Source organism: Malaclemys terrapin, chromosome 11 (assembly GCF_027887155.1).
Source record: "Malaclemys terrapin pileata isolate rMalTer1 chromosome 11, rMalTer1.hap1, whole genome shotgun sequence".
NCBI lineage: Eukaryota > Metazoa > Chordata > Testudines > Emydidae > Malaclemys > Malaclemys terrapin.
The window spans coordinates 892,323-905,123 of record NC_071515.1 but is presented as its reverse complement, the minus strand read 5'-3'; the positions used below and the strand labels follow the sequence as shown (position 1 = coordinate 905,123).

Here is a 12,801-nt window from a genome sequence, read left to right as displayed (position 1 = left end):
CCCATCCCCTGGGGCCTGGAGGTCACACTTGACAGTTCCTGGGACTGGGTCTCTATCTCCCAGGCTCCCTGCTGGGGCAGAGTATTCACCTTCTCCCCAAACCTCCCAAATCATAATTAATTTGGTGTCCTTGTCACCCCCACATCTGCCTGTCCCCCAGTCCCCCTAGTAGTTACAGCCCCAACCCCCACATCACTTCTGTCCCTGACCCTCCAACAGTTCTCATCCTGCAGCCCCCACATGTGCCCCTCAGGGCCCCTATGCTCCTCCTGCAACTCCAGGAGTTATTCACACACACCCCTTCCCATCCCTGGGGCTGCAGGGAGGGCGGGGGGGGGGGAGCGTCATAGAGATTAGATATTGGGGTTGGGTAGACAGGTGTCCTCCAAGGTCATAAAGATGGGCCAGAGGCTAGGTAAATGAGAGACCTCCAGTATCCTAGAGACTAGGATGACTGTGATTAGAGACACCCATTTTTTCATGCCCATTGGACTATTCCCACCATGTCTCAGTAGCAGTATCTGCGCCACAATTCCCAGAGTCCTCCTGTGCCATAGAGGACAGTGACACACAGGCGGCAAAAGCCTTGGGTTGATGAGACTGGAGGAGGTGGAGAAGCCACCCCCTGTTTTCCACACTCTGACAGGTCAGACACCTATCAGGGCCTCCAGGGTCATAGCGGTTGCATGGCAGAAAGCCTGAAGGAAGACAGGAAACTTTCAATGTCACAAAGACAAGGGGGTGTGAGACTAGAGAGGTTGAGTTCAGGGTCTCCAGGGCGATATCCCCCCCATGTCTCAGCAACACTGTCTGAGCCGGGATCCTGTCCAGACCCAGAACCAGGGACGGATTCGCTGCCCGGTGAAAGAGGCTGGCGAGAAAGTGAAGATTGGGGCCTCGTTATCAGCATCAAAAAAAGCCACCTGCCCCCATTCACAGTCCAGAGAAATCCGGATCCTTCTGGGGACCCGGCTCAGGGGCAGGGGGGTCTCAGGGAAGGTGAGAGCCTGGAACTGACGCCCCCACCGCTGCACAGCCCAGATCCCCCCCTCAGGGTTATGACTGATCCAGCCTTTCCTCCTCACAGACTCTCTGGCCACCCCCACAGCCCAGCGTTTCCCATCCCCCACCTCCACCTCCCAGCAATGTCTCCCCGAGGTGAATCCCTCACAGCCCAGCACACAGAGCTCAGTGTCAAATCGCTCAGGATCGTCGGGCAGGTACCGCGGGGTGTGTCCCCATCTCACACATTTCCGATCCTCAGACACGACGAGCTGGGGATGAGCCGTGTCTGGATCCAGAGTCACCGTCACTGGGGAGAGAGAATCAGAGCGTTAGGGGCAGAGCTCGGCCTGGGGGGCGGGCGGGGCTGGGGGCATTTCTCACACTCCCCAGCAGCCCTGGTCTGCCTGGGACAGGCCTGGATCCCAGGGAGCTGCCTCTGTCCTGGGCACCTGACACTGAGCAGAGACGTCACTGCAGCTCTCAGCCTGGGTAATGGGACCCCCTGTTGGACGTTCGCATTCAGTTACAGAGGCTGCAGGTCCCTGCTCCCCAGCTGGCGTAGCTCAGATGGCAAAGAGTCTGGAGGGGAAAAGGGTCCCAGAGATGAGAGCACCTGGTCTCTGATTTACAGCGCCAGCCTGGGGAGCTGCTTCTCTGCCCCGAGTGCCCTGGCAGCTCCTCCCCCGGCTGCTGGGACCTGCTGTGGGGGCTGCAGAAACTGCCTCTCTCCCCCTTCCTGCTGGGGCGGCTCCCCGGAGGGTTAGAGAGGAGGAACCTGACGTTGCGCAGAGGGGCATGAGAGGAGGGAGGCACCAGATATGAACCCGGGGGAAGCAGTTCACGGAGCCCAGCCTCCTGTCCCTGGCCTGGGAGAAGAGGAGGGGACAGGGCATTGGGGCAAAACCACTCCAGCCTAGAGAGTGGTCAATGGGGGGTGGCCTTGGGAAGAGAGAAGGGAGGAGGTGGCAGCGTTAGAGGAACACTGCATCTCTAGCGGAGGAAGAACTGGGGAGCTCAGCCTGCCCAGCAGAAGAGAAAGGAGGGATGCTGGTGAAGAGCCATGGGAGAGAGCCCCTCGCTCAGGGAAAAGCAGAGGGCACATGGACGGGTATGGAAACACCAGAGCATTTGAGTGTCGCTCGGGGCGAGTGTGTCTGGTCATGGACTCAGTGCAAAGGCTGGTGGCAGGATTGTTTGTGTGACTTCAGCGCGGGATCGCCACCACATTTCAAGTTTGTATTTTTATTTCTTGGGGGTGGGGGAGTGTCACATTGGGTGTTGGTTTGGTTTGTGTCTTTAGCTACTCGTTTATAAAAGTGTTTTCGTGCATTTTTTTCTCTGAAGTGAAAGTTAACCTCTCCTGAAATCTCTCACCTAGTCTGTATGAGCCTAGAGATTTCCCTCTTTTTATCTGAATTTCAGAGCACAATCCATGAAGCAGTGAGTCGCTCCAGTGGGAGAGCCCAGCCCTGACCTAAGCAAAAGTTGGATGTTGGAAAAGAGCTATGGGGGAGACCCCCTCTGCCAGGGTAAAGGAGAGGGGTGTATCTGTCCTAAGGGGAGAGTGCTTTCTCCACATTTCTCTTAATTTAATATTGAAAAGGCCTATGAATATCTATGAAAACCCCAGGGTCAGAGTTAAGGGTGTTTGGATGTTGGTCAGTATCTGTTTCTATTCACCGGTGTGGGCATGAACTGAGCACTAAGGGTGGTGTAAGGACTGTTTGTGTGACTTTAGCTTGGGATTTCCTTAGCAGTTAATGTTTGGTTGGTTTGGCTGGAAACTTTAGCTTCAAATTAATGGAAATGTTTTCATGGGAATTTTCTTCTTTTTTAAAGATAACCTGCACCTGCAATCTTACCCTGTCTGTGTGCGCCTGTCTCCGGTTCAGATAGCAGAGTGTCTGGAGATGGAAAGGATAAAAGAGGTGAGATTTCATGCTGTCATATTTATAACATCCCCATTCTTATCTGACATAATTATGTCTTAATAATGAGAGAGAAACAGAGACACACCCACCTCTTTAATAATAACTAATCTGAAACCTTCCGTTTCAGGGGTCAGCAGCCTTTGGCACACAGCCCGTCGGGTTAACTGGCGGGCGGGCTGCGAGAGAGTTTGTTTACATTGAGTGTCCACGGGCACAGCCCCCTGCAGCTCCCAGCTGCTGTGGATTACACACAAGAGGCTCCTGTTCTGGAGGGACTCACCAGGATTTACGCCTTCCCTTTTGGCCCACACCAGCTGCCGTAGGGGGCCAGAGCACAGTGATGGGCTGGGTCCACATTTCAAAAGTGGCCTGAAACGTTGGGTTCTAAACTGCTCTCGAGCCCTGTGCTCGAGTTGTGTAGTTGGGAGAGAGAAACTGAGGTACCCCAAATTTTCCTATATTTTTACCTGAATGATTTTGCCAAAGCTCTCTAAATGAATCAGCGTGAGACATCCTGGGGCCCTGCTACATCTGCTCAATTTGACGACTTTCCATTTTTTATTAAATAGATACATAACCTAATTATTAACCAATTGGCCAGAGTCCAACTCCTCCCACAGTCTCAGAGACACACCATGATTTCCCTCCCAGATCCCAACTCTCACTACCTTTGAATTCCCTCAGTGTCTCCATTAAAACAATATTTTCTTGGGAGAAATCACTGAGTCTCTTCTCTAGCTTTGGAGAAATCTCCACTGGCTGCTGGAATTTCCTCGCCTCACACCTGGGGAGAGAGAATTTCATTGTTATATTACAGTCACTAACTCGCCATCATTCCTGCATAGAGGAAGTCGCTGCTCTATAGGGCCTGTGGCACAGACCATGGCCGTGCCACCATCCCCCAAAAGCCCAATTCATGTTCTTCCACTCTGGCCTAGACAGAGCAGATCTGAGGATAAAAGAGGAGTCGAGTTTCCAGGGCGAATTCTCTCCTTGGCCTCCATGTACCAACACTGGTCTGCTCCATGTTTCTTGTGTGCATCATGCTATGAGATCTTTCTTTCAGGTAGTAAACTGAGACCTCGGCTGCACCCAAACCAGCTCATTCCACACAGGTCTCTAAACAGACTTCCAGTGGAAAAGACTCGTGATCCCTGCTGAGCAGGGTTTGATTATTACCAGTACGCCAGGGATGAAAGGCCCGTATTGCATCCAGGGGCGGCTCTATGGTTTTTGCCGCCCCAAGCACAGCAGTCAGGCAGCCTTCGGCGGCACGCCTGCGGGAGGTCCGCCGGTCCCGTGCCTTCGGCGTCCCGACCGCCGAATTGCCGCCGACGCCGCAGGACCGGCGGACCTCCCACAGGCATGTCGCTGAAGGCAGCCTGACTGCCGCCTTCACAGCGACAGGCAGGGCGCCCCCCGCGGCTTGCCGCCCCAGGCACGCGCTTGGGGCGCTGGTGCCTGGAGCCGCCCCGATTGCAACTCCAGAACCCTGAGGCAGCCAGTCCCCCAGGGTGTCACATCTCCAGGAAGTACTTGAGGTCAGTCTTTCCCACTGAATAGATATTCCAGAGTCTTCTATAAAAGGCTGAGACCCTCAGGATTAAGTTGATCAGAGAAATTTGTATCCAAAAAGTGACCCTGCCCCATACATTTTGCTGTAGAGCCCTGTGGAAATGTGCTGTTAATGTTCTCTCCAAGCTCTTCCACAGCATCGTGAAGTACAAGGGGGGTGAGAAAGAGCCACATACCTGCTCAAGGTGCTTCTGAAGTCCTAGAGAGGAAAGAGACAGAAAAACCACCTTAGTCTCACTTGCCATGATGCCTCCCACTGGGGATCCCAGGAAAGGGATTTTGCAAATATGAGGAAAAGCAGCTTGGCCCGGGGCCCAGGTCATGGGTCTGCTGACTCAATGTCACCTTTATATCTATGAGTGACACTGAGATCTCCAACTGCTGGACCCCAGTGCCCATGATTCAGGAGCTGTCCTGTCCCTGTGGTGGGATCTGGGATGTTTCTAACTCAGTCTCACCTGCAGGAATTCACTCGCTGGCTTCTGATACTTCCCCTCCAGCTCACTGATCAGCTCACTGAGACGGGAAATCTCCTCAGAGAGTTTGCTGGCATTGTCATTCTGTATCTTTACAACCTTTCTGTCCAGCTTCTCCAGCTGGGCCAGCAGGAGTCGCTCTTGTTCCTCCAGGAACTGCTGCAGTTGCTGAAATTCAGACATAATCTTCTGCCTCTCGGCTTGTGTCTGGATCTATTAAAAAAAAATGGCAGGCCAGGGACATAGAATCTAGGGTCCTTTCATGGAGTGCCAAGTATGCAGGAGACACAATTTCTTTGCAAGCTCTAAGATGTCTGACACTTGACTTTACCCCGTGGTTAACAGGGAGAGGATTTCCTAACACATTCCCACTAGGGTGACCAGACAGCAAGTGTGAAAAATCGGGACGGGGGTGGGGGGTAATTGGAGCCTATACAAGACAAAGCCCCAAATATCAGGACTGTCCCTATAAAATCAGGACATCTGTTCACCCTAATTCTCACCGGCCCGAATATCTTTCAATGGGAAGTTTCTATGACTAACATGGGCAGGGCACTGTGTTATCAGAGGTCTATGTTAATCCAGACCCAGAGCAGAGGAGGCAGGACTCAGCACTACATTGACAGAGATGCCAAGGGAGAAAAAAAGAATCGAACAATTAAACAAGGCAAGAAATGCCTACAGACTCAGGCAGATAGTGCGGCCTGAGATATAGGTCAATTCACCTTGGGAGGAGTTTTGTGAAAGCTGCAAGGGCTAGAAATGAACTGGAATGGAAGTTTAGATTCTGCAGAATATGATGTTGTCCTGATCCAGCCAGAGGATTTCGCAGGGCCAGTGTAAGTGTGTGCAAACATGAAGCTAACCTAGCAATCCCTGGTCATGGAGAAACACACACAAGTTCACTTTCTCGAAGGCCACAGAGGAATCTGTTTCACAACACCTCCCACTGCAAGTCTCTGCAGGTTAATAACACTGGGCACCTACCAGATATTCCTGGGTTTTCCCCTCTCCAGTCACTTGAAATCCCAGCAGCTTTTCTCTCTCTTCCCGCAGAGTCTCTAAATGGGCCTGAATCTTTTCCTGGAGAAACAGAAATTATTTGAGTGAGTTTATTTTGAGGGTTCAGAGTGTGTATGTGGAGAGGGGTTTTTTCCATCGCAACCCAAGACTCTGTAGGTGACTGTCAGCTTTACAGGGTCCAGGACATCAGGAACCACAAGGAAATCAAACCTCATTAACAGAGACTAGGACTGTTTTATATTCAGACAGTTTAGACTCATTTGTCCTCTTTCTCCATTGAGTAAAACCAGCAGGAAACTGGAGTCACATGGTGGTGAATCAATAAACCTACACTTGACAAGTTTTCGCTAACACCTTTGGCTGGTGCTTGGCCACATACACAATAACACCATTCAGACTGCAACCCAGTCTGATCCCAATGGTATCTGCGCTGTCTGGGGCCCGCCCCTTCTGTGTTTGGATTCAAGGTGCTGGGGGTCCGCACAGCGTTTGGCTCAGTGACCTCCCCTACTGCTGGTCGGCCTCTGAGTATTACCCCTCATGGAGCAATATGGGAATTCAGAATCCCAGTGGGAAACCTCGGCCTTGAAATGGCCACACTTCATCACGAGCAGATACTGTCGGGGAGGCAACATGGCCCAGTGGTTGGAACTTTGGCCTAGGCCTTAGAAGAACCAGTTTCTGTTCCCAGCCTCTCATTTCCTGGACACGTCAAAGCCCCTCTCTACGGTTCAATTTTCCCGTCCCAACCTTTGTGTCTCTTGTCTATTTAGACCAGTGGTCGGCAACCTTTCAGGAGTGGTGTGCCGAGTCTTCATTTATTCACTCTCATTTAAAGATCTGCGTGCCAGTCATACATTTTAACGTTTTTAGAAGGTCTCTTTCTATAAGTTTATAATATATAACGAAACTCTTGTTGTATGTAAAGTCAATAAGGTTTATAAAATGTTTAAGAAGCTTCATTTAAAATTAAATTAAAATGCAGAGCCCAGACCAGTGGCCAGGACCCGGGCAGTGTGAGTGCCACTGAAAATCAGCTTGCGTGCCATAGGTTGCCTACTCCTGATTTAGACTGTAAACTCCTCAGGAGAGGGATTGTCTCTGTGTTTTGCGGGGGCCCTGCAGAATCCATGTCAGATCTCATCTGGGATTTGTAGTGGTTACTGGGATGCAAATATTAATAATTATAGTAATGATAATAATAAAAAAATGTAGTAATAGCAACAGCGCGCAACTCCCCCTTCTCCAGCCTGAGGGCAGCACTCTCACATAGTTCAGCCTAAGAGAAGTACTGGGAGCATAAGCTTTCGTGGGTAAGAACCTCACTTCTTCAGATGCAAGTAATGGAAATCTCCACAGGCAGGTATAAATCAGTGTGGAGATAACGAGGTTAGTTCAATCAGGGAGGATGAGGTGCTCTGCTAGCAGTTGAGGTGTGAACGCCAAGGGAGGAGAAACTGTTTCTGTAGTTGGATAGCCATTCACAGTCTTTGTTTAATCCTGATCTGATGGTGTCAAATTTGCAAATGAACTGGAGCTCAGCAGTTTCTCTTTGGAGTCCGGTCCTGACGTTTTTTTGCTGTAAGATGGCTACCTTTACATCTGCTATTGTGTGGCCAGGGAGGTTGAAGTGTTCTCCTACAGGTTTTTGTATATTGCCATTCCTGATATCTGACTTGTGTCCATTTATCCTCTTGCGTAGTGACTGTCCAGTTTGGCCAATGTACATAGCAGAGGGGCATTGCTGGCATATGATGGCATATATAACATTGGTGGACATGCAGGTGAATGAACCGGTGATGTTGTAGCTGATCTGGTTAGGTCCTGTGATGGTGTTGTTGGTGTAGATATGTGGACAGAGTTGGCATCAAGGTTTGTTGCATGGGTTGGTTCCTGAGTTAGAGTTGTTATGGTGTGGTGCGTGGTTGCTGGTGAGAATATGCTTAAGGTTGGCGGGTTGTCTGTGGGCGAGGACTGGCCTGCCTCCCAAGGTCTGTGAAAGTGAGGGATCATTGTTCAGGATGGGTTGTAGATCACTGATGATGCGTTGGAGAGGTTTAAGCTGAGGACTGTAGGTGATGGCCAGTGGTCGAGTTCTGTTGGTTTCTTTTTTGGGCCTGTCTTGTAGCAGAAGGCTTCTGGGTACACGTCTGGCTCTGTTGATTTATTTCTTTATTTCCTTGTGTGGGTATCGTAGTTTTGAGAATGCTTGGTGAAGATCTTGTAGGTGTTGGTCTCTGTCTGAGGGGTTGGAGCAGATGCGGTTGTACCTCAGTGCTTGGCTGTAGACGATGGATCGTGCGGTGTGTCCGGGGTGGAAGCTGGAGGCATGAAGGTAGGCGTAGCGGTCGGTGGATTTTCGGTATAGGGTGGTGTTAACGTGGCCATCGCTTATTTGTACTGTGGTGTCTAGGAAGTGGACCTCCCGTGTAGATTGGTCCAAGCTGTGATGTGTCATCATCAGGGATACTGTTCCTGACAGCTTGTATTCCATCTGTGTGTGGGATGTTTGTGTAGAGAGCCTTTACGTCCATGGTGGCTAGGATGGTGTTTTCTGGGAGGTCACCAATGCATTGTAGTTTTCTCAGGAAATCAGTGGTGTCACGGAGATAGCTGGGAGTGCTGGTGGCGTAGGGTCTGAGTAGGGAGTCCACATATCCAGACAGTCCCTCAGTGAGAGTGCCAATGCCCGAGATGATGGGGGTCCAGGATTTCCAGGTTTGTGGATCTTGGGTAGTAGATTGAATAACCCCGGTCGGGGCTCTAAGGGTATGTTGATTTGTTCCTGTGTTAGTGTAGGGAGTGTCCTGAGTAGATGGTGCAGTTTCCTAGTGTATTCCTCAGTGGGATCTGAGGAAAGTGGCCTGTAGAATTTGGTATTGGAGAGTTGTCTGGCAGCCTCCTTCTGGTAGTCAGATCTGTTCATCATGACAACAGCACCTCCTTTATCAGCCTCTTTGATGATAATGTCAGGGTGGTTTCTGAAGCTGTGGATGGCATTGAGTTCTGCATGACTTAGGTTATGAGGCAAGCGATGTTGTTTTTCCACAATTTCTACCTGTGCACGTCGGCGGAAGCATTCTATGTATAGGCCCAGCTTCCACCCCGGACACACCACACGATCCATCATCTACAGCCAAGCGCTGAGGTACAACCGTATCTGCTCCAACCCCTCAGACAGAGACCAACACCTACAAGATCTTCACCAAGCATTCTCAAAACTATGATACCCACACAAGGAAATAGAGAAACAAATCAACAGAGCCAGACGTGTACCCAGAAGCTTCCTGCTACAAGACAGGCCCAAAAAAGAAACCAACAGAACTCGACCACTGGCCATCACCTACAGTCCTCAGCTTAAACTTCTCCAACATATCATCAGTGATCTACAACCCATCCTGAACAATGATCTCTCACTTTCACAGACCTTGGGAGGCAGGCCTGTCCTCGCCCACAGACAACCCGCCAACCTTAAGCATATTCTCACCAGCAACCATAACAACTCTAACTCAGGAACCAACCCATGCAACAAACCTCGATGCCAACTCTGCCCACATATCTACACCAACAACACCATCACAGGACCTAACCAGATCAGCTACAACATCACCGGTTCATTCACCTGCATGTCCACCAATGTTATATATGCCATCATGTGCCAGCAATGCCCCTCTGCTATGTACATTGGCCAAATTGGACAGTCACTACGCAAGAGGATGAATGGACACAAGTCAGATATCAGGAATGGCAATATACAAAAACCTGTAGGAGAACACTTCAACCTCCCTGGCCACACAATAGCAGATGTAAAGGTAGCCATCTTACAGCAAAAAAACGTCAGGACCGGACTCCAAAGAGAAACTGCTGAGCTCCAGTTCATTTGCAAATTTGACACCATCAGATCAGGATTAAACAAAGACTATGAATGGCTATCCAACTACAGAAGCAGTTTCTCCTCCCTTGGTGTTCACACCTCAACTGCTAGCAGAGCACCTCATCCTCCCTGATTGAACTAACCTTGTTATCTCCATACTGATTTATACCTGCCTCTGGAGATTTCCATTACTTGCATCTGAAGTAGTGAGGTTCTTACCCACAAAAGCTTATGCTCCCAATACTTCTGTTAGTCTTAAAGGTGCCACAGCACCCTCTGTTGCTTTTTACAGATTCAGACTAACACAGCTACCCCTCTGATAGTTCAGCCTGCAGCTCTTGTGATTTAAACCTCACTGATCACTTAGCAGCTTCAGTTGGGCTGTAAGATCCCTGATGACGTATCTCACTAGTGGGAACTAGATTTGAAATGGCTTCAGCTGCCTAGAGAAATGTTTCCCACATCGCTCATCTTTAAAGTGTTCATTTTCACCTCATTAGCCACCTTGCCCTGTACATTTCTTTTCATATAATTTTTCATACAGTGAAGGCTTTACAGAGCCTAATGATGCAGTTACATCCACAGCTGTAGGAGGGAGAAATTAAGGGTGTCCTGATGGGTGAGTTATTAACAAAGTTAACCTGTAATTAACATTCAGTTAGAATGAATCAGATAGGACAGTGATTCCCTACCTTGCACACCTGTGCAGCCTCCTCTATGGGAATGACTGTGTGAGCTCTGTGAGCCCGGGATCTGTCACACACCACGCAGATGGGAGTTTGATCCTCCTCGCAGAACAGCTTGAGAGGCTCCTGGTGCTCCCCACACATCCTCTCCCCTCCTGCTCCCTTTGCTGCCTGGAAACTCAGCCCTTTGGCTATTTCTAGGACAGTTGCCAGCTGCCTGTTGGGCCTGAGGTTTCTCTGCTGAACTGTTTCTCTGCACTGGGGGCAGGTGAAATTCGTATCGGATCCTTCCCAGCACTGGGTGATGCAGACTCGGCAGAAGCTGTGCCCACAGCCTATAACCACTGGGTCTTTAAAAAGCTCCCGACAGATGGGACAAGCAGCTTCATTCTGGAGACTTTCCAAGGGGCTCTCTGCAGCCATGGCTCCCTCTGGGCAGTGTAACTGGGTGAGTTTCACTTTCCTGAGCTCAGTGGAAGTGACCCCTCCTACAATAATAACAGGGCGTTTCCCTTCCTGGCACCGACTCCTGCTGCTCGCTCAGCTGGAACCAGGTCCCTGGCAACATTCCAGCCCTGGAGGCTTTTGTGGAAAATGCGCTAATAAGGTTCTGGTCCTGCAGTCAGCCCCCTCTGACTCTAAGGGGGGATATTACATTCACAAGCTAAAAAGTTGGTTAAAACAGGAATCAGTGTTCAAAAGGCCTGTTTGCCATTTACACCAAGGCTGCTGGGATTCAGTGTCAAGGGGCCCGGTGTCACCAACTCTCATGATTTTATCACGAGTCTAGGTTATTTAGGGTTGCTTTAACCCCCAGCTCCTGGAAGCATGTGACTACCTGAGACTCTTGCCTGTCAGTTTCTAAAATAAGGAAGTTTCTAGCCCTTATGGCTGAAGCGAAAATCTTGAAATTGTTCCCCAAGCTTCAGATTTATGAGATTTAAAACATAAATCTCAGTGGTTTGAGCATGGGCCGGCTAAACCCAGGATTGTGAGTTCAATCCTTGAGGGGGCCATTTAGGGATCTGGGGCAAAAATCTGTCTGGGGATTGGCCCTGCTTTGAGCAGGGGGGTGGACTAGACGACCTCTTGAGGTCCCTTCCAACCCTGATATTCTATGAAAACAAACAAAACCTACATTTTCCTTTATTCGACTGACATTTTAGTTTTGTTTTTTAGCTTTTGGGTGTCACTCTGGTTTCATTCCCAAGATTTTCTGCTAGACTAGATTATTTTTTAGTGAAAACTGCTCTTCTCCTCCAAGCACAGCACGCTGAGAGCTGGGGCTGTTAGAAAAGAATGGAAAGAACTGGGCTAAAATGGTAAGAGCCGGGGACAACGCCAATGTGAGATGTTTGCTGATGTGGAAAGGGCTGCACTGCTGACTATCCAAGGTAGGTAGAAAGCCTCTGTCCTCATAGTATCTGAGCACTTCCTTCCCAACACCTGTATGAGGCAGAGAAGGGCTGTTATCCCCTTTTTTATACAGATGAGGACAGTGAGGCACAGAGTGAATAAGGATTTGCTTAAAGTCCACAGAAAAAGTTTACCAGAGCAAGGAATAGAACCTGGGTTTGCGCTCTTCTCTCACTACCACCTTAACTCCCCCACCCTGACAGTCATCACACTGTCCCTCACAACAATCATTAGGCCAGACATATGCACACTGGGGTAGAAATAGTGGACAAGAATTGATTACATGAAGTAAAAAAACTTCTGATTTTTCAGGCCTGTTCTAAAATACGCAGGATATCTCTGAATGCACAGTCACTGCCTCTACTCAGCAATCTGGAGAATTGATCTGAAATCAACACTAGGAAATTCAACAGAGACAAGTGCAACCTACAACACTTTGGAAGGAAAAATCAAACACACCTTTGTCTGCGTGGGAGCCCCTCGCCTGGAATTAGGTGCTTAGGTCATTTAAAACACTCGACCAGGATGTGGGAGTCCAGGGTTCAAATCCCCCCCAAAGTTCCCGGTAAACTGCACGGCTCCATCTTTAGCACCACACAGGCGGTGATCAGGGAGGGCCTCCCCCTCTCAGTGGGGGCCTCCCCTGGCTCCCTCCTGCGCCGCTTCCCCCCACCCTGCCCTTCCCCAGCCTTACCTGGTTCCAGCCTGGCCCTGCCACGAGGGTGGGCCTGATATTACCGCCAGGGTCGTCCCTAGGGGGAGTGCGGCCCTAGGGCAAACCCCTCCTCCGCCCCAGGCCCCACCCCACCCCTGAG

At 50.0% G+C, this 12,801-nt stretch overlaps 1 protein-coding gene across 1 annotated transcript; it reads right to left on the bottom strand.

Annotated features, from left to right (window-relative positions):
• Positions 1-797: 797 nt before the first annotated feature.
• Positions 798-10,993, bottom strand: LOC128845156 (zinc finger protein RFP-like). The gene is made up of 7 exons (XM_054043525.1): positions 10,577-10,993; positions 5,975-6,070; positions 4,970-5,200; positions 4,688-4,710; positions 3,605-3,720; positions 2,868-2,909; positions 798-1,312 (listed from the first exon to the last, which is right to left on the bottom strand). The coding sequence occupies exons 1-7, from the start codon at positions 10,991-10,993 to the stop codon at positions 798-800; spliced, it is 1,440 nt and encodes a 479-aa protein (XP_053899500.1).
• Positions 10,994-12,801: the final 1,808 nt, after the last annotated feature.

Bases quoted from the DNA above. Each gene is read 5' to 3' on its own strand.
- LOC128845156 (XM_054043525.1), bottom strand. From the start codon at position 10,993: ATGGCTGCAGAGAGCCCCTTGGAAAGTCTCCAGAATGAAGCTGCTTGT. The intron at 6,071-10,576 runs GTAGGGAATCAC...CTGTTTCTCCAG, and splicing joins AGGCTGCACAGGTGTGCAAG to GAAAAGATTCAGGCCCATTT. The intron at 2,910-3,604 runs GTAGTGAGAGTT...TTCCATCTCCAG, and splicing joins GACACTGAGGGAATTCAAAG to ACACTCTGCTATCTGAACCG.